Consider the following 19,901-nt stretch of genomic DNA (forward strand, 5'->3'; position numbering starts at 1 on the left):
AGGCTGGTTGTCTGCACCTGGGGCTGGGCCCGGTGCACGGGGACGGACCCGTGACCTGGGACTTCGGAGGTGGGCTCCGTTAGGGTCAGGCCTGGAGCTGCGGCTGTGATCTCTAAAGGGGCAACACGAAATCCAGGTGTAAAGGGCCAGGCTGACAAGGAGGGGCCTCAAGAAAAGACACCCAGTGCCTCCGGCAGGGCCCACCTCTCGTTGGAGCGGTTGGTTGGCGGGATCCCACCCTTTCCAGACCCCTTTACAAGACAAGTGCCCCCGGGTCAGGAAGGAGGTCAGCAGATCAAAGGGCAGCGCTAACAACGTGATACCTTTAGTCCTGGGGCTCTGCTGGTGGGGGGAGGGGATACCTGTGCAGATCCGCCCCTCCTCCTCCCTATCCCCACCCCCAAGTTTGCCTTCCGGTGACCCCAGCACCCCCTACTCTCCGCCAACTCCCTCCACCCCCCTCCCCCCACGCCTGCCCCTGTTTGACTCCAGGCCTGGTGGGCAGGTCCCCAGAGGAGGCTCTGGGCACCACGGAGCATCTCCCCAGACTGGTGGGGAAGGGGGCGGCGCACAGGGACCACCGAGAAAGTCTTGCTGCACCCAGTGCCCAGGGCCCTTCCAGGTGGTCTTCAGGTTAATTATTCTACTGTACCTGCCCCACTTCACGTGGAAGAAAGCAATATATACATGATAAGGAATGATGCCTGCCTCCCAGCCTTTGAATGTGTGACTATATAGATTTTATTCCCAACCTCATAGGTATATAATTCCAGACATGAATAGACGTGGATTACAAACAGCTTTTTCTTTTGCAGTTGTTGGTATAAACCACCAATTCTCCTTTCTACATAGTGGGAGAAGGGCGACTGCGGGCAATATTCAGTATCTTGAAGGGAGACCGTGTGGAGAGAGGAAAGGGGTGGTGTGCCGGGCAGGGAAGGGGCCAAGATGGGGGACAGCTGATGAAGCGTGCTTGCTCAGGAAATCAAGGGTCCCCCAATTGTCCCAGGGCTGTGGGAGAGGGGAGTCACCTGGAGACTGGGTCTGGGAGTATTGCTGGGACCAGACTTTGATCTCTCCTTACGGCCCTCCAACAGACGCAAGCCCCACTCCTGTCTGCCCAAAACCTTCTTCAAAGCCAGCTGGGCTGGACCAATACAGATGCTGGAGACAGGAAGAGCCCCAGCGCGCTCAGCTTCACACCTCATAAACCACACAAAGCCCCCAAACTTCCAAGACCTCGCCCTCTTTCTCTGTCCCTCTCTCTTTCCATACAACTTCACAGAAAACCTCCAATCTGTATTAACTTTTTCTTAACATCAACAGAATATATGATAATTTTAAAGCCCTTTGGCCCCACAGAGTGCACTTGGTCTAACCCCGACTTTGCTAAACAAAGAAACAGAAATCCATGAAAATAAAAGAGCACAGACATGCAGAGTCTCACTGCAGTTACAGGGGTGGCCGCGACCAGGACCCACCGCGGGCTTAGTGCTTCTTCGATGCCTCACTGGGCGCCCCCATGGGTGGTGTGGCCTCGGGGATAAAACCAGGTGAACCTTTGCCTGCCGGACCCCCACATACCTGTCCAGTCTGTGCTTCCAGGAAGTGCTCTCAGCTGGTCTCAGGGGGACGACTCGCACGTCCCACCACGGATTTTGAGGGGTTTAGGAACAATGGGTACTGTGGAACAAAGAGGGGGGTGAAATGAATTCCTCTGGGAGTTCTAAAACACAGCATGATTTTGTTGAGGAACATGGGGAGATTTATTGCATATAGACTGCACACCCATCCCCAACTAAAATAGCCCTGGCGGTGGGTATTTCAGGGAGAAGAGAGGGCAGCAGGCTCTCCAAGATCAATTTTGGGGAGTTTCATTCACTACCTTCCCCCAGCCTCCTAAATCACTGCCCTGCATCCCAGGAGTCCTGCCCCAGCAGATGGAGGAGGAGGGAGGTAGGGAAAGGCAGTCAGCATTAGAGCAAACCCCTGTCAGAGGTGGGGGCCAAGACTCTCCCGGGGAGGCAGAGTGACAGCCAAGATGTCATTACTGTCCCTCACAGGGCGAAGGGTTTCCTGCCCAGAACAGGTGGCTAAGAATCTCAGGTCTCCTTCATAAACCCTCCTTCCCCAAAGGGAACAGACAGGCATAGAGAAACAGGGCTAGGGACCACTGGAGCATTGAGGGCAGCCGGTGACAGCTGTGTGGCCCCTGCGTCACACTTGGTCCCACTCCAAACTACGAGGCTTAACGGTTTGCTGGGCACAAGAGTCTCAACCTCTTTGAACCTCTACTCTCTGAAATGGAGAGGATAAAATCCTTCTTCTAGTGTCACAGTGACGATTAAAGAAGAGAATTCTAGAAAGCTCATGGCATATAGCAGTGTTCAGGAAGTGTAAGTGCTCTCCTCTCTCTGCTTAAAGGCAGGACTGCATCATCACCACCCCCAAAGAGATAGCATCTAAAGACCAGACAAACACCATGTAAATGCTGTAATTTCTATTTACAAGTTAACATTGGTTTGTGCAAAGCCATATCATATTTACTCCCAGCGCTGTCCCTTATCCATTGCTGTCCTCCTGATTTCCAACTAGTACTGTGTGTCTCGGAACTACCCTGTTTTAATGAAAAAGAAAGTCGACTCTTGCCAACAGAATCACCACAATCAACTCTTGCCAAGGCAAAAAGCCTTTTGAAGGGAAACTAAGCGATCCCTATACTTACCTTAAAAAAAAAAAAAAATCCCTCTTGTAGCAACCTGATCTGCTAATTTTAAAGTTTACCTGCCCTCATTTTTCCTTCCTCCTCTGTCCCTCCTCCAGCCCCCACCCTGTCCTTTACTCACCTCTTAACTGCTTAGGAAGCTGGCTGCAAGAACCGAAACCCCCTCCTGCATTCTTTCCCCTGTTGGGGCCAGATAACTAGGTCTAATGGAGCTGTTGACAAAGCCTCGTGCTGGTGGCCGCTTGACTCCCCGACCTGCATGTTGATTCTTTCCGCTTCAGAAAAGCCCTTGGAAGTGCTTTTACTGTAAATATTTGAAGTGTGTGTATGGGGGACGGAGGGGTGGGTGTGAAGTCTGGATTCTCACTCCACTACCTTGCTCAGCCAGGGGAAGCCCTTTCGCCCGAGTTCCCAAGCTGCAGGTAGGAAGAGGAGAGAGGCTGCGTTTTCCTGCCTGGGGACTAACCGGGGTCAGAGTGGCTGGCCTCGGGAGGACTACCGGCTCCCGCAGGCTTTCCAGAACCGAGGTGGGTGCTGTCTCCTCACGCCCATGGGTATCCTTCCGCAGAGAGGAAGAGCTCTGTCATCGAGGATCCTCTCACTGGCAGGTGGGCAACGTCTCCAAGCCGACCTGGGTCCTGCAGGCCGCGGGGCTCACAGACTCTGCCCTCTCCGCCTAGAAGGGGCAGAGGCTCAAGGCGATGACTTGTGGAAGGCAAACTCTCGCTCACACACACACACAACACCTGAAACGCACAGGACTTCCCAGAGATGAGAAGGTTCGACCTGCAGAGGGTTGACGACAGGGACACAAACTGCTCCCGTGCACCCTGGAGACCCAAGAGCAGGGCTTGGGGACTGGTTTGATCTTCGTTGTGCTACCGTCCTTGAGCAAAGCAGCTAGATCTGCAAGCAACGTGGGCTCCCCGACGCAGAAGTGCACAAACTCAAGTGCTGGCGAGGAGGCGCGAGGAGACGCACGCCGCTGGCTCTAGGGGACGCCGAGCCCAGAGCCGGACAGCGTGTCTCCGGAGCTGGCCTCAGACCGCGGGGCCCCCGCAGTCCCGCTCAGCACTTGCAGGAGGGCAAGCAGGGTCCCTAGGTTCAGCCTCCGAGTCTGGCAACCCCGGGCGCCGTCTCCGCTCCGCCATCGCGGCTCAGCACCCCGGTTGCTTAGGACCCCGCGGCGCAGGGGCGGGGCGGCGGGCGGCCTCGACGGTGACAGGTGCGCCCCTCCGCCAATGGCCGGGCCGACGCCCCTCCCCGAGCCCCCGCCGAGCGCGCCAATCGGCGGCCGCGCTGCGCTTCAAGTGCGCGGAGGGGCGCGGGTCCCCACTACGGCGCCAGCGGCCTCGGCGCGGTCGCCCGAGGGTCCAGCGCATAGAGCCGGGCTCCCCGGCCCGGCGCGTCCAGGCACTCGCGTGCGAGTTTGTGCGAGCGCGTGCGAGCGCGGCCCGGGGCGGGGTCCGCACGGAGGAGGCGCCCGGACCATGGTCACCCTCGGCTGAGTTTCCGGCGGCGACTTTGATTATTGGCAAATAATCACCATAACAATACCGAACCCTGGGGCTTGCCACCGCCACGCACAGACTCCGCGAGCCGGCACGAGGCCGCGTCACCCACCACCCGGCCCTGCTCGCCAGCCCCAAACGAGCCGATGGAAAAATCCAAAAATTTCCGCATCGATGCGCTGCTGGCCGTGGACCCCCCGCGAGCGGCCTCGGCGCAGACCGCGCCGCTGGCCCTGGTCACGTCGCTCGCGGCCGCAGCGTCCGGCCCCGGCGGCGGCGGCGGCGGGAGCGGTGGCGGGGCGAGCGGCGGGGCGAGCGGCAACTGCAGCCCCGCGTCCTCGGAGCCGCCCGCAGCGCCCGCCGACCGCCTGCACGCCGATAGCCCCTCGCCGCCGCGCCTGCTGGCCGCGCACTGCGCGCTGTTGCCTAAGCCCGGCTTCCTGGGCGCCGGCGGCGCGGGCGGAGGCGCGGGCGGCGCGGGCGGCGGGCCCGGGGGGCCCCACCACCACGCGCACCCTGGCGCCGCCGCCGCCGCCGCCGCCGCGGCCGCCGCGGCCGCCGCCGCTGGGGGCCTGGCGCTGGGGCTGCACCCCGGGGGCGCGCAGGGAGGCGCGGGGCTCCCCGCGCAGGCGGCGCTCTACGGCCACCCGGTCTATGGCTACTCGGCGGCGGCGGCGGCGGCCGCGCTGGCTGGCCAGCACCCGGCGCTCTCCTACTCCTACCCGCAGGTGCAGGGCGCGCACCCTGCGCACCCCGCGGATCCCATCAAGCTGGGCGCCGGCACCTTCCAGCTGGACCAGTGGCTGCGTGCGTCCACCGCGGGCATGATCCTGCCCAAGATGCCCGACTTTAACTGTGAGTACCGCGCGGCCCCCGGGCCTGGGGAGGAAGGAAGGAAGAAATGGGGGAGGGGGAGTCCTGGCACACGGTTTTCCCGCGCATCCTCCTCCACCCGGCACCTCCTTCTCCTTGCTCTCTGCTCTGAGAGCACGGTGGGAGGGCCGAGAAGCCGCCTGGCCTCCGCCTGGGGCCCGCGAAGACTTATGTGGACTGCACGCTGTGGCCTTGGCAGCGAATTATTAAAATGGCCACGCGCGGGCCCTGCTTTCTCTTCCTCTCCTAACGGGAAGGGGCAGCTGGAGGTGTGAGACTAAAATCTAATCATTAACCGGCAGGCTAGAGGAGAAGGAAGTGGTGGGGGAAGGCGAGCCAAACAGCGTCCAAGTTAGGCTGGCTTGGGGATCGAGGCCACCTAAACCAGGGGCTTATCTCCAGGGAAACGAACTTAGGAAACGCATTATGGGTTCTGGAGAGACCCCCAGTCCCTCCCAGGAGGAGAGATTCAGGAGCAGAGAACAAGAAATGGGCTTCAAGAGGCCAGGGCCGCAAGGCCAGGTCCCTGGCTATGCTCTGGCCATTTGCAGGGGTTCTGCCCGCCTCTGTAAGGGCGCTTGGTCCCGGGTGTGATGCCCAGCAGGCAGATGTCCTGACCTGAAGAGAGCGGTGGCATGCCCCTGCAGAAGGGATGTGCCTCTTTCATGAACCCCATCATAGGGACTCTACGTAGCAGGTGCCGGCCCAGAATTGGAGGCACCCAACACAGAGTGAACCCCTCCCCAGGATAGGAGCGAGGGACGGCTGGCCACCCCCAGCCTGAGAGCTGCTGGGTTGTGGGCAGCATGCTTGCCATGCAGGTGGTACGCCTCCGGGAGGCCTGAGCCCACTGGACTTTCCTGGCCCGTTGGGCGGGCACACTGGGCTGGCGCTCTGGGAGTCTGGATCTCCCCTCTGCTCGCCCCACCCGGGCTCCACACGGAGGGTGATGCATGAGACTTTATGCTTTCAGCTGCAGAACACCCAAACAAAGAGACCCCATTGTTTCCTTCTGAGTGGAAGTGTTTAGACTGGGGAGATGCAGGCATAGGAGGGGAAAAAGCAAAAAGGAAAACAAAAATAAACACTTGGCAGAATTCAGATTCCTCTGCTAGAAGCCATGGTTGTGACTAAACAGAGAAAAGCTAGGGGCCTGAGAGCTGGAGAAGTCACAGCTGGGTGAGAAAATCTCAGCCTGCGGACTGTTTGCCCCTAGCCACCCCAGGCTTTCTCCAGCTCCCAGAAGACCCTAATGGCCACCCAGCCTGTCCAGGTGGAAGTCAGCCCCTTCTGATCCGCAGCAGGGAAAGCCTGGACTCACCTTTCAGTTTGGGGCCGCAGCTTCGGACATATCTGAACCTGCTGATCCCGGGTCAGCCAAACCCAAGGCACTCTTCCTGGACCTGGCTGTGAGCAGAGCCAACAATCCCCTTCTGATGGAAAGCCACCCATGGGTGTTCCTTATGATCTGCATGTCCCAGAGCCTGGGATGCTTAGTCTCCCACTGAGGGGGGTGGGGGTCTCCACACAGACCTCCCCTGGGCACTGGGTTCTGGGCTCCCTGCCCCCCCCCTCCCTTCCCATGGTTTCCTGGGCCTGTGTGGAGCTCAAGGTCGCTCAGAAAATTGGTGAAAGTCACATCCCTTTTGCCCATCCCTGATTCCTAATCTTGACCTACAGGTAGCAGAATTAAACCCAGCCTGCTTTAAGTTTAGAAAAGGTATCTAAATACCAAATCCTGAAAGGGCGATAATAAACAGGCCAGGATGCCGGAATGTCTTCTGAGAGTCCCTCCTCTGTCGCTGGAACACCTGTTTGGTTTCCTCTAATTGGTTGTCTCTGCTGTTGGATGGCATTTCCCAAATGGTCCCTCTGGAGTCAGTGTTTTAATTAAAGTTCTAATGTATTGTCAAGTTGGGAATTGGGGCCTCATTTAACTAAAGCTGGGGGCGTGGGCCTTCCCGTAAAGCAAATTGCCCACCCGGGGGGCCTGCGCTCAGCCGCTGGGCTGCCCTCTTTTCTATCCTTTCGTTTATTGTCTAACACTCGTAAGGCTCCTGGGAAATCAAGGGAAGTCTCGTTTTTTGAGGCCATAAAATTCTCTGATGTAACCGTGTGAAATTATGTAAATACAGCCAAGGGACCTCCTTGAACGTTCAGAAAGCCGGATCCCCCCTTTGCCTGGCCTTCAATTGGTGAAATGAGATCTGTCCTGGAAAGGCTTCCAGTCTCCCTGGGCTTTGCCCCTCCGCAACGGGGGCAGGAGCGTCAAGAAGAGTTTTCAGTGGGGAGTGTGATGAATTCACATGTTTGGGCCCAAGATGTGTTCCTTCTCCTTCTATCCTTCCTTCTCTCTTTGCCTTTGCCCTACTTTTACTCCTCCTTTTGTAGTTGAGGAGGTGGTGGTGGGAATCCTGCATTAGTTCCTTGCTGGCTGGGAGGAAATGGGACTGGTAATTCCGGAGACCTGTTTGGATTTGAGGCTGAGTTGCGGGGGTGGGTGCTGGGTGAGGAGTGGAGAGGAGCTATGCCTCTCTGGCCTCAGCATCCTGCCTGTCTGTCAAGTTCTTCTACACTGCCCCGCACCCCCCAGATGGACAGGGCTGCCCTAGGTGATAGGCTCTCTTTAATCAGAACACCCAGACCCTGAGTTAAAAAGAAAAAAAATATATTGAGTCGCATTAAACCCAAACCCGCATGGCTCCACCTGGTATCCAGGTCCTGGGCTCCAGGGCCTCCTCTGGTCACTGAGTCCCTTGGGGACAGGGTGCTCACATTGAAGGAAGAGCAGCCACTTGGCAGGGCTGGTGGGCCAGGTGGCGGCGGCGCTGGGGGGCCGTGGGGGGGTCGGAGGACGGAGGACAGCGTCAGGCTGCAGGCCTCACGCCCCTCTCTGTCCCCAGCCCAGGCGCAGTCCAACCTCCTGGGGAAGTGCCGCCGGCCCCGCACGGCCTTCACCAGTCAGCAGCTCCTCGAGCTGGAGCACCAGTTCAAGCTCAACAAGTACCTGTCACGGCCCAAGCGCTTCGAGGTGGCCACGTCGCTAATGCTCACGGAGACCCAGGTACACCGCCCCCTCCCCCCACGCCACCTCAACACAAGCTGGCCTCCTAGGGGCCACTCTTGGCACCTGGAGCAGCGCCTCCTGACTTTAGGGGGACGGCTAATGTCCGAGGCAGAGTCCGCGTTTGCCCCGCTAGGGTTCATATACCAAGCCCAGCGGTCTGATTCAGTAGGCTGAGGTCAGACCCAGAAATCTGCTTTTTAAGGACACTTCCACCCACTCCCCCATTCTGAAGCCATGGTCCTCAGGCCACGTTTGAGAAACCTTATTCCAGAAAGAGGGGGAACATCTTGAGATTTACAGATATGGACCCTAGCTGCTCCGGCCCTTCCTGGACAGTGGGCGAGCACCCCTAGAAAAGGACAGGAATCCGGCAGTGGAGGTCCTAGTCTGAGCTTCCGTGGACTCCCCCAGCCCCACTCCTGGGGTTGCTGATGCCAAGGGGGTAGGGGGTTCCTTCCCGCCGGAGCCTCTGTGTCCCCTACTCTGAAGCCCGCTCCTGCGCAGCGTGAGGGAGGCCAGGACCCTGCGAGGTGCAGGAGGTGGGGGCCTCCAGAGAGACCAACGGTGGGGATGGAGGTGGCCGCTTTCTCACACCCTCTCGTGCTCTCAGGTGAAGATCTGGTTCCAGAACCGGCGGATGAAGTGGAAACGCAGCAAAAAGGCCAAGGAGCAGGCAGCGCAGGAGGCTGAGAAGCAGAAGGGTGGCGGGGGCGCGAGCAAAGGTGGCAACGCAGAGGACAAGGGAGAGGGGGAGCTGCTGGGGCCACCGGCGGTTGGGGACAAAGGCAGTGGACGCCACCTGCGGGACTTGAGGGACAGTGACCCCGAGGAGGACGAGGACGACGAGGACGAGGACCACTTCCCCTACAGCAACGGCTCCAGGACGCACGCCGTGTCCTCCGACTGCTCCACCGAGGCCGACTCGCCGCCTCCCCGGCCTGGAGGCCCCGGGCACCAGCCCCAGGCCCAGTAGGGGCCCGGCAGGCCTGTGAGCCAGGCCGCCGACCGGCGCTGCCCGTTGGGGACAGAGAGGGAGGCCCAGCAGGTTCAAGCTTGAACTCCCGTTCTTTTTAATTTAATTTCGGTTAGTGTTGGGGCCTAGTGTTTGTGAGAAGAGCTAGCTGGCCGCTATCAGGGGGAGCCTCCCACTCCCCTCCTCCTGATGGAGAAGGCAGGAACCTACAGTGTTGGACCACCTGGAAAACTTGAAACCTTCTCCGGAATCGACATTCTGCTGAGTATTGAAAAAGGGAAAATGTTTTGTGCTTACCTATCTTAGGGGGAACTTTATGTCATGAGCATTCAAACCGCTGGAAATCTCAAAACTGTACTGTCTTTATTTTTGTATATTGTATTTATATATATATATATATATAAAGAAGCATCTACTTATGCATGCTAAATTATTATTTAGCTTCTCCCATCGCCCACGATGGAATGTAAAATAAATTGGTTTTTTACTGGATGAGAGTGCAGGTCTTTGGGGAGGGAGTTATGAAAGCGCACTGTACTATTTTTGTTGTTGAAATGATGGGGGGGGTGTATTCCTCAGTTGACAGCGAAAGGTGCAAATGAGAATGGCAAACAGGTGTTAGGAACACCTCCTCTTCTGGGCTGTGACGTGGGCGGGGAACTTGATTCCCGCCGCTGGGGAGGCCTAGGTGCGAAATGTTCGTAAAAATACCTGAGACCAGGTGTCAGCGCGTGTCCGAATGCGTGAATCTCAGGAGAGTGACTTTGGATTCCGAGTATTTATTTTTTCATTTCCTTGAGGCTCTTGCTTCACTGGCGCTCGTGGAAACACACTGTCTGAATGTTCCAGAAAATACGCTTTGAAACGACGAGATGATTTTCCTGGCGTCCGGGGTCGGGATTGCCTCGAGTAACCCCGGGCTTCTCCCCGGCCCTCTCTCCCGCAGGACCTTTCTAGCTGCGGCCAGAGCCGTGTTCCTGGGATCTGTGCGAATGTCCGCGAGGACAGCAGCGGGCGGCCGGATCGCTTCCCGCCAGCGCTGCCGTGGCTCGGGGTGAATCAACCTTGCCGCGGGCGCTGCCATGTGCTGCACACAAGCCCGGCTGCACCTGCGCGCCGGGCGCGCGCCGGCCGCTCCCCTCGCCGCCCCGCCAGCGACGGTCCGCGGCCGCCCGTGGGCCGAGAGGAACCAGGCGGCCCGGGCGCGCGGCTTCTCTCTTCCTCCCTCGCGCCCGCCTCCGTCCTTCTGTTTCTCCCTTTCTCTCCGCAGCCGCTGCGCGCCGGGTCCGCGCCCCCCTCCCCCTGCGCGCCCCCTCCCAGCTGATAAATGAGTTCAGAAGGGCCAGGCGTTTCATTTGGGTGATTACCGCGGGCCAGCGGGGCCACTCCCCTACCTCAGGGCCGGGGTGAGATTAATATCCTCTCTGGCAGCTCATTATCACCCCGGGCTCGTTCCATAAAATGCAACGTCAGCTGGGGCCGGGCGCGGCGCAGCCGGAGCCGGCGGGAGCAGCTGTGGGCAGGGCGCGGGGCCTCGGCCATCTCGGGGTCCAAAGGTGCCCTGGGGGGCCGGGGACTGGGTTTGCAGCTGTGGGATAGCCAGAGGGCCCCGAGAAAGCTGGTGGGAACAGCAGAGGGCGGCTGGGGAGGGAGAGAAGAGAAAGACAGATGCCTTTTGGGGTTCGAAAAACCCCAAACCAAACCAAACCTTTGCAATCCGCGACTATGGCGCTTTAATTTCTAACACATTGGTGCAGTTTAGCCTGAAGCAATCTCTTCCCCGGCTGGCTTCAATCCAGGGTCGTCCCCCTGCTCGGCCGGCTCGGTCCGCGCCCCCACCTCAGCGCAGGGCAGCCGGGGCGGGTGGCGGGGCCTGCGAGTTGGGGTGCCTCCCCGCCGAGGGGCAAAAGCCCCAGCCGGTCGGGAGCGGCCGGCTCGCCCCGGGCGCGGGGAAGCGGAGCACTGAAGGCAGACGTGCGTCCCGACCCCGCCGCAGCGCGCAGAGCAAGGCCGGCGTTGGCGCGGGGACTTGGCGGCGGGAAGGCCCGACCGCCCGCGGCCCCAGCGCCTGCAGCCAGCTGCCTAATCGCGGCGGAATTTATCTCGCTAATAAATTTAATGATCAATTCGTTCTTGTCACAGTAGCTCTTCCCCAAATCAATTATAGCAAATTTAAATATAATCACTGGCTCATCCTCACCCACTCCGGGCACGGCGAACAATTCATTCCGCCTAATGAAGGGCCGCCAGGGCCTGCTCCGCCCGCCTCGCGGGGCGCGCCCCCCACCCCGCTGACCGCGCGGGGGGGCGGTGTGAGAGGCTCTGCAGGCGCCCCCCCCCCGACCCTGTTTCCACGACCTGGAGTCAGGTCCTCGCCGCCCGAGCCCAGGGGGACACAAGCCCACGCTCCGCAGGACTATCGCGCGGGCCTCCCGGCTTTCCACCAGAGCTAGGGTGCGCCGTGCAGACCCTGCAGGCGCCGGGTCGCTGGAGCCTGGGGGCTGGGTCCCCAGCGAGGTCCCCAGCCAGCCTGGCCCGCCGACTACCGAGGGCCGGATCCTGAGCCTGCTTCTCTTCACCCTAGTGGGAGATTCTCCTTCGTTCTCAGAAAAGAGGCACCTGCCCTGGCAAGTGTCTCCAGCATGTACAAAAGGGTGTGGATAAAGCCCTTTTTGTGAAAAGAAACCAATCTGCAGGTATCTTCCAGGTGACAGCCCGCAGTCCTGGCAGAGCTGTGGCCCAGGGTCCCAGGCCTCTACAGAAGCTTTAATAGGCAGAGTCTGAGAAGTACAGAAACAACTAGAACCTAGAGGAAGTGGGTATGTTCCTTCTGAGGTGGGCCTTCCACAACCCCGCCCCAGAGGGAAGTCAGCTTGGCAAGATCAGTTTAAGTGACTTTCTATGACACCAAAAGCAAAAATAGACAAATGGGATTACATCAAACTTGAAAACTTTTGCACAGCAAACAGTCAACAGAATGAAAAGGCAACCCAGGACTGGGAGAAGATATTTGTAAATCATATATCTGATAAGGGGTTAATATGCCAAAATATAAAGAACTCATGCAATTCAGCAAGAAAAATAAGAATCCGATTTACAAAAAGGCAAAAGGCTTGAATAGAGATTTCTCTGAAGTGGACATACACATGGTCCACAAGCACATGAAAGGGTGCTCAACATCACCCATCACCAGGGAAATGCAGATCAAAACCACAATGAGCTTCCACCTCACACCCATTACCATGACTATTACAAAAAAATGAAAACAGAGAATAACAAGTGTTGGCGAGGATATGGAGAAATCGGACCCTTTGTGCACTGCTGGGAAGAATGTAAAATAGGGCAGCCACCGTGGAAAACAGGATGCAGTTTTCTCAAAAACAAACAAAAAACCCTAGAAACACCATAGGATGCAGCAGTCCTACTTCTAGTTGTATAGCCAAGAGAACTGAATTTAAATGGGATCTGGAAGAGGGATTTGCACACCCATGCTCAGGCAGCAGTGTTCACAGTAATCAGGAGGTGGAAGCAATGTAAGTGTCCACAGTTGAAGAGAGAAAGAAAATGGAATATATCACACCATGGAATATTATTCAGCCTTTGAGAAGAGGGAAATCCTGCTCCCCGCCACCACACGGATGGACCTGGAGCACCTTATGCTGCATGAAATAAGCCAGTCACTAAAAATACAAATACTGCATAACTGTCCTTACAAGTGGAATCTAAGTCAAACTTCGAGAAGGTAGGAGGGTGGTTGTCAGGGCCTGGGAGGAGGGGGAAGGAGTTTTTCAATGGATACGGAGTTTTAGTTTTGGGAGATGAAAAGATTCTAGAGATCTTTTGCCCAACCACAGTTAACAGTACTGTACTGACCCTTAAGACAGGCCTTCCTTCCTTCCGCTCCTCCCCGCCCCGTTCCTCCCTCCCTCCGAGATAGGACAGACTTGCTGTGGAAAATCCAAATCCCCGGGAAGGCATAGGAGGGGAGCTCCGGACCAGAGCAGGAGGGCGTCTGGCCGTCCGAGGCTGCGCTGTTGAGCGTCAGGCCCCGGGCTCCAGGCGGGTGCCTTGGAGCACCTCCAGGGTCTGCGGCTTAACGCAGCCCTGCGGCGTCCCCTGCGCTACCCCCTCCAGCCCAGGGTCCCGGGGTGGCCAGGCGGGGACTGCGCTCCTGGGGTGGGGAGTGGCAGAGGGGGGACCCGCAGGGAGGGGCCAGTGCCGGGTGTGGGCGACGTGGGGGCGTGCTCCCCGCAAACGTGCGCGGCCCCCCGTCTCGTATCAAAGTCCTGCGGCGCATTGTGTCTCCCTCAATAAAACTAATCCCTTCGGAGGTGTGACCTCCGCCAAGAATGCTGCCCTGTTCCAGACTACAAGGGCAAGTATGTTTTTCAGATTTGGTTTTTATGGTCGGATTAAAGTTTATTTTCCATAATAGGGCACCTAATAAAACTCATAAAGCCGGGTCGGGCCTCCAGCTGGTGGCCTCGTTTAACACTTTCACTTCGTAAATCATGCGCCAGGTGTGTCCCCAACTGGACGCCAACAAGAAACCCCCTCCCCCTCGCTGGGTCCAGGCCCGCCGTTGGAGCCCCCGGCGAGCGGGCTGGAGCGGGGCGGGTGGGGGCGGGTCTTGTCCCCCCTCCGCCCCCCCCCCCGCGGCCCGCGCCCCTAGACCCACCACCCTCCCCCCGCCCGCCCCCGGCCCCGCGCCGACCCCGCGCACCTGCCGCCCCCCAGGTGTACACAACGTTCCGGACAATGTGCGGCTCCTCCGGGCCATTGTCCGCCCGCGCTCGGGCAGGACAAAGGGTGCCCCCACCCCGGGCGGCCTCGGCCGGGGGGCGGCGGGCGCGGTTTACCCAGCTGGGGGGAGGAACAAAGGCCCGCCGCCTTATCTCGGCGGGGCGCGGGGTCAGGCCGGGGGCGCGGGGGGCGGGAGGGCCAGCGGGCCGAGGTGGGGTCGCCGTGCCAGGTCCTGCGCGGGGGGTGGGGGTGGGGGGGTGGGGGGGGTGGGGGGGGCCCTCCCGCCCTGCGCCGGATGCGGTCACCCGTCGCCCCTGCTGCTCCTCCCTCCCGACCTCGCCACCCCGGGCTGTGCAAGGGGCGCCTGAGACGCTCCCACGAGGTCTGGGGGTGCGGGGCGGAGGCCGTGGGAATAAGGATCTTCCACAAGCAGGGAACGGTGCCTGTGGTTAGGGTTCGAAGTTCACCCATTTTCATTATAATGTCTGGTTTCCTGTCGGTGGTTAATATTGCCCTCCACCTTCCCTATTAATATCCTTTCTTCCAAGCATAAAATTTCCCGTTCTGTCGTGAAATAAGACCTAGAAAAAGGAGAACCAGGGTCGTCTGGGAGAGGGTTGGTGCGGAGAGAAGGGCGGCCCTGTTCCCCGGAGCGGGTGGTGCGCTCCAGGCAGACGGCCTGGCCGGGCGGGGAGGCTTAGCTGCCTCCTGCAAACTGCGGCCGGGTGCTCGTCCTCCCAAGCAGAGGCCCACGCCTGGGGCTGCGGGGCTCCGGTTTTTTTGTTTTTTTTTTTTTAATATCTAATAGAGAGGCCAACACCATGACAGGAAACTTGCAGTTTATTTTTTTAAATAGATAAATCTGTAAAGCAAATGCAAAATTTTTTTCCCTGGGTCTGCAGCATGTCCTTAGCACCTTTTACCACCCTGGTGGGTTTATCCTGGTGATGAAATGTTCTCGGGGAGGGGGGGGGGTCATCAGATTCCCATATATGTCCTCGGATCAGGTACCTGTGTGACACTGTAGGCTTTTCCACCACAGAACAGATAATAATAGCCAACTCGGGCAGTCATTCCTTCAACCAGACTTCTCGGAGTATCTGCTATAAGTTAGACGACGTTCCAAGCACTGAGATACACGGGTGAGCAAAACAGCCCGGAATCTCCATCCTCCTGAGTTGCATTGTATGGGGAAGAGAAGAATAACAAACAATAAATACATAAATTATATAATGTAAAAGGTGCGTGAATACATGAGGTTATGTGCAAGGTTGTAAATCATGGTAAAGTAAGGCCAAGGCAGGTCTAGAGTGCTCAGCGCAGTCCTCCGGGACCGCAGCTGCCACCTGGAACCTCATCCGAGACCCAGGTGTGCCGCGGTGATGGGAGTGTGAGCAGGCGGGTTGTACATCCCCTGCCTCCTTTCAGTGGCTAGGGTTCGAGGGATCGGAGGCCTTGAGGGATCGTGCAGGACGTTCATCCAGTGCCCAGACCACCACATGCTCGCTTCCTAACCCTTCTGCCGGAGTAAATATTCCAGAACACAGAATAGAGAGGCATGTGGGCAGTACAAACAGGGGTTTTGAGAGAGAAATAGATTACATGTGTGATTTCTTTTTCTTCTTTTATTGAGATCTACCTGACATATAACACTGCTTTAGTTTTAGGTGCATACTTTCTTTTTTTAAGATTTATTTATTTTAGGGAGCGGCGGAGGGAGAGGGAAAATGAGAGAATCTCAAGCAGCAGCACACTGAGTGAAGAATTGACGCAGACTGCAGACCTCGATCCCACGACCCTGACATCATGACCTGAGCCAAAACCAAGAGTCGGACGCTCAACTGACTGAGCCACCCAGGCGCCCCACGTGCATAATTTCTTAATTTTAATAATTCACACATTTGACAGCACTCTAGAAAATAAAAGAGAAAAACAAAATTTTCACATAAAAGATTCACCGCCAATTTGAGAGACTTGGGAAGATTTCCGGAAGAGGGAGCGTAGGCCCAGTGACCCGATGCTGGGCCCAGGCCATGTGTCACTGAGAGCAGGGCGTGGACAATGCCCCTCACTGCACACTCAGGGACCGCGGACGCCCTCTGCCCTGCCGGGTACCTGAGCAGCACCCCCTTTGCACGAGTGTCCGCGTCCACACATCCGCACGTGCTGTCCTTCCTGCTGGACTCACCTCACTCTCACTCTCCTGACTCCTATCCAGTGTCGCTGGGCCCCGGACGAAGTCTCTGTGCCCTGAGCAGAGGGCCCCCCGCCCCGGGCCTGCATCGGGCCTCCCCTGAAGTACGGCTGGGGCAAGGGCCTTGTGCCCTGTGTGCAAGTGCCCCCATCTGAAGAATAAGGGCTCTATCAGTCGCCATCTCACAGAGTGAGGTGAGGGTTGGACACTACTGGACATTTATAGCAGTGCGGGCCCCACACACGGCTCCTGGGGTCGTCGAACCGAAGAAGAATACCCCCCCCATGTGTACTTCTTCAGCCCAAGCTCTCCGGACCCATGCGGCACACAGAGCACACTCTCGAACTCTCCTGGGGCCATTGTAGCTCAGGAGAGTCTGGGAAAAGATGCGCAGTAAGGGTAAGGGAGGAGGGAGGAGGTGCAGGGGCGTGTGCCGGGGAGGAAGTCGTCATACACAGAGCCAGAAGGCAAAGGTGGGGCGAAACCCCGGCTCAGCACACACCGACTGGGTGGCCTTGGGCAAGTGACTTCACTTCTCTGAGCCCCAAGGTCGTCCTCTGTCAAGTGGGGAAGGCAGCGCCTGCCTCCCAGAGGCTGTAGAGACCGGCAGCGTGCACACAGAGGGAGCGCTGGTCACAGAGGAAGTCAGTCGCACCCACTCCCCTCCTGCTGTCTCCCTCGGGGCCTGTGGTCTCTTGCGGTGGGACCCCCCTTCTCCATTTGCTGCCCTCCTGGGCTTGCTGTCGGTGGCCTGTGCACCTCGGGCTCCACCCGCCCTGCGTCTGGGACCCGTCAGCAGAGACACAGAGGAGCGAGGATGATGCTGTTGGCAGCCAGTGGATCGCCCCTGGTGCCTGGCTGGTCTTCTCCCCGCTTGCCTTGCACGGGAACATGAATCCTAACCGACCGGTGCGACAATTGCGAATGTGATGTGGCCAGAGCCTCGACGAAAGCTTGCTGGCCGGCTGGGCGCGGGGCTGGCCGGTAGGTGCGGGGACGTGCAGCCCACGGGCACAGGTCCGGCTGAGCCCCTCTCCCTGGATCAGCGGAGCAGCGTTCGCGGGGGCTTGTCGTGCAGCAAGCGCTCTTCGACCCAGTACGTGCCACGCGGCCCACACCATCTTTCCAAGCCACACCTGCACAAGGACGTCAGGGGGTTCCGGACTGCTAAGCGCTGCACGGACCACTGGTGGACCCCTGCCTTCGAGATTCCAGTAGTATTGACTGACTCTTGTGTGCCAGGCGCTGTGCCAGGCTCTGGACGGAAGGCAGAAAGCGGCCGAGCCATCCGTGGCCTCAACTGTTACTACCGAGTGTGGCCATAGCCCACGTGGGCCCGCTAGCGGCGTGAGCGCTCGGGCCGCGGCAGCTGTCCTCTCGGTCAGGACTGGGGGGCTCAAGTGACGGCAGAGCCAAAAACACCAGAGGGTTGCACAGACAGACGTTTGTTTCTCTCTCCTACGCACCTAGGCTGCCCAGGGCTGGGCTGGGGGCCCCACGATCACCAGGGACCCAGGCCCATTATCTCGTGGCCCATCTTAATCACATGGCTTCTCCTCCATGGTTCAAGATGGCGCTTGGGCCCCACGTCCCAGCCAATGGGGCAAAGGACAAAGGACAAACAAGTGTGTATCCTTGCGAGGAGTGCAGAAACTGGCCCTTTCGAGTGGCAAGCACTCTTCACGCGGCCACCGTGAGCCTCGCTGGGAACTGGGACACGGGTGTTTCCGGCTGGCTGCAGGCCTAGCCCTGTTCCGGATGACAAAGGGGGCGAAGGGATATTGGGGAACAACTAACAAACTCTGCCACAGGTGTGTGTTTGTGTTGGTTCTTTATGTTTATTGTAGTAAAACACACGTAACGATACGTGTCATTGTAGCCATTTGTGAGTGTGCAAGTGGTGGATTCGATCCACTCACAATGTTGTGTGCCTGTCAGCACCATCTACCCCAAACTCTTCCGTCATCCCCCACAGAAACTCTGTCCCCATTAAACAAGAACCCCTCCCTCGGCCCCTGGGAACATCTACTCTGCCTCTGAGAATCTGCGTATTCTAGGTCTGTTTGGGCTCTTTTTAAACTTCCCATAGTTCCCAGTGTCCATAGAGATGAACCCATAGAAAGGACCCATAAGTAAAGTTGGTTTCTTCCCCCAACTCAGCAAAGTTGCCATCATCCACCCGGCGTTTGAGCAACCCCCAGTCCGGGCTCTTCCTCAGCAGCTCACGCCCCGTGGTGTGCACCCACCCCCACGATACATCAGTACACCGCCCACCTTTCTCTGATACAGGTGTTAGCATTTCTAAATGAAGCTCAAATACGCCGATCCCGACTAGGACATCCCCCAAGAGCCCCAGGGTTGGGGAGTGAGGAGAAGCCACGGTTCACCGAGTCTGGAGGGACTGAAAATTATCACCCCTGGCCAAACATTTCACTCTGAAAAATAAGGGCCATGCCTCAGAAAACGCAAGTCCTCTGCTAAATTTAAAACCAGAAATCTAGGCTGATTTTGTAGCTCTCAGAAATCCTTTCCTCTGTTTCACAGGTAAAGAAAATGCCGGAAATGCCACCTAGTGCATTCTTGGCAGCTTCCACAATTGCTTGAAAAATCCAGCGTTTTCCAAGAAGCCGCCAGGGGAGCTCACGACCTGCCCGAATCTCTGGTGGCCTCCTGTGAGCTCTTCTCTCTGAAGCTCCCCGTTCGCAGGTGGCCCACAGAGAGGCCCCAACGTCCCCCGCACCGGGAGGCTTTGGAGGCCTTCTATCTTCAAAAAACAAAGTAATTCACTTTTAATGACTGCCGGTGTTTTCTTTCCCAGTTCTATTTGAGCAGATAATGTGCCGAGGCTTGCCTGACAGGGTTAAACCACCGTGACCTTCATAATCAGAGAGCAGAAATGGATTGTATTTACCCACAAATGTTACTCAGTCCCCAGGGCCAGCTGCCTCCTAATCACAGGTGCTGTGATACCATTTTGCTTTCACCAGGCCTCACGCTCACAGGCGACAGAGTGCTTTCTGATTCCTCCCAGCCGGCTGCGAGGCCCGCGGCTGGCGAGGAATTTCCCACCGAGAGTCCACGGCCCGGGGAGTGCTCGGCGGGTGGGCACCCGGCGCACCTGAGGACTCGCCCGCTGAGCGCCCCCTAAGCCTTCAGGATGGCGGAAGAGGGGGTGAGCGGGGACCTGAGATCCCATGAGCCCCCCTAGGATCCAGGCACCACGTGGGAACGTGAAACCCTCTGACCGCCATCAGCGGACCAGGCCCCCGATCTCAGGTGGGGCGGTGGCAAGATCGTCCACCACAGACTGTCTCACACGAGATCGCTGCCAAAGACACGTTTCCTCGAGAAGCCCTGCTTCTATTCTGCTGTGAGTTTGGCCGGAGCTCGGCCCGGAGGCCCGCAAGCCTGCAAGCCCGCAACGAGAGCTCCGGAAATGCTGGTCTCTCGGACGGGCAGGTGGCCACAGGCCTGGAGCAGAGCAGCGGGCTTCTTCCAGGCCCCGCGGGAACCGAGTCTTACCCTGGGGAGGAGCCACCTGAGGGGAGCAGCTCTGGAAAGTGATGGGTGGCAATGGGGCTCCTTCCACAGCTCCCACAGCGGCCCAGACCGACGGTTCTGGGAAGACAGGGCTCGCTCAGAACTCTTCCACAGGAACAGAGGGCTGTGTCAACAGGACCGAAGGTGCACACATCCGTTCATACACACGCGGGATAGAAAACAGCACACCCAACTCCCAAAGCCCATCCTGTATTTTAGGATTCTCTATGACACAGTTCCTGGTGAATTTACAGGGTGTGGAAGGCAGGGCCACG

General features: G+C 58.3%; 2 protein-coding genes across 5 annotated transcripts in view; one reads left to right on the forward strand and one right to left on the reverse strand.

Moving 5' to 3' along the window:
• Positions 1-19,901, reverse strand: part of DNAJB6 (DnaJ heat shock protein family (Hsp40) member B6) — a 398,231-nt gene that overhangs the window by 275,576 nt on the left and 102,754 nt on the right. The gene's annotated exons all lie outside the window — the stretch shown is intronic.
• On the forward strand, positions 4,383-9,565 carry MNX1 (motor neuron and pancreas homeobox 1). The gene is made up of 3 exons (XM_006751338.2): positions 4,383-5,091; positions 8,013-8,173; positions 8,787-9,565. Exons 1-3 carry the CDS (start codon positions 4,383-4,385, stop codon positions 9,147-9,149), a joined length of 1,233 nt encoding a protein of 410 aa, XP_006751401.2. The 3' UTR covers positions 9,150-9,565.

The sequence above is a fragment of the Leptonychotes weddellii genome, chromosome 12, assembly GCF_054177405.1.
Source record: "Leptonychotes weddellii isolate Sample4059 chromosome 12, ASM5417740v2, whole genome shotgun sequence".
Lineage (NCBI taxonomy): Eukaryota > Metazoa > Chordata > Mammalia > Carnivora > Phocidae > Leptonychotes > Leptonychotes weddellii.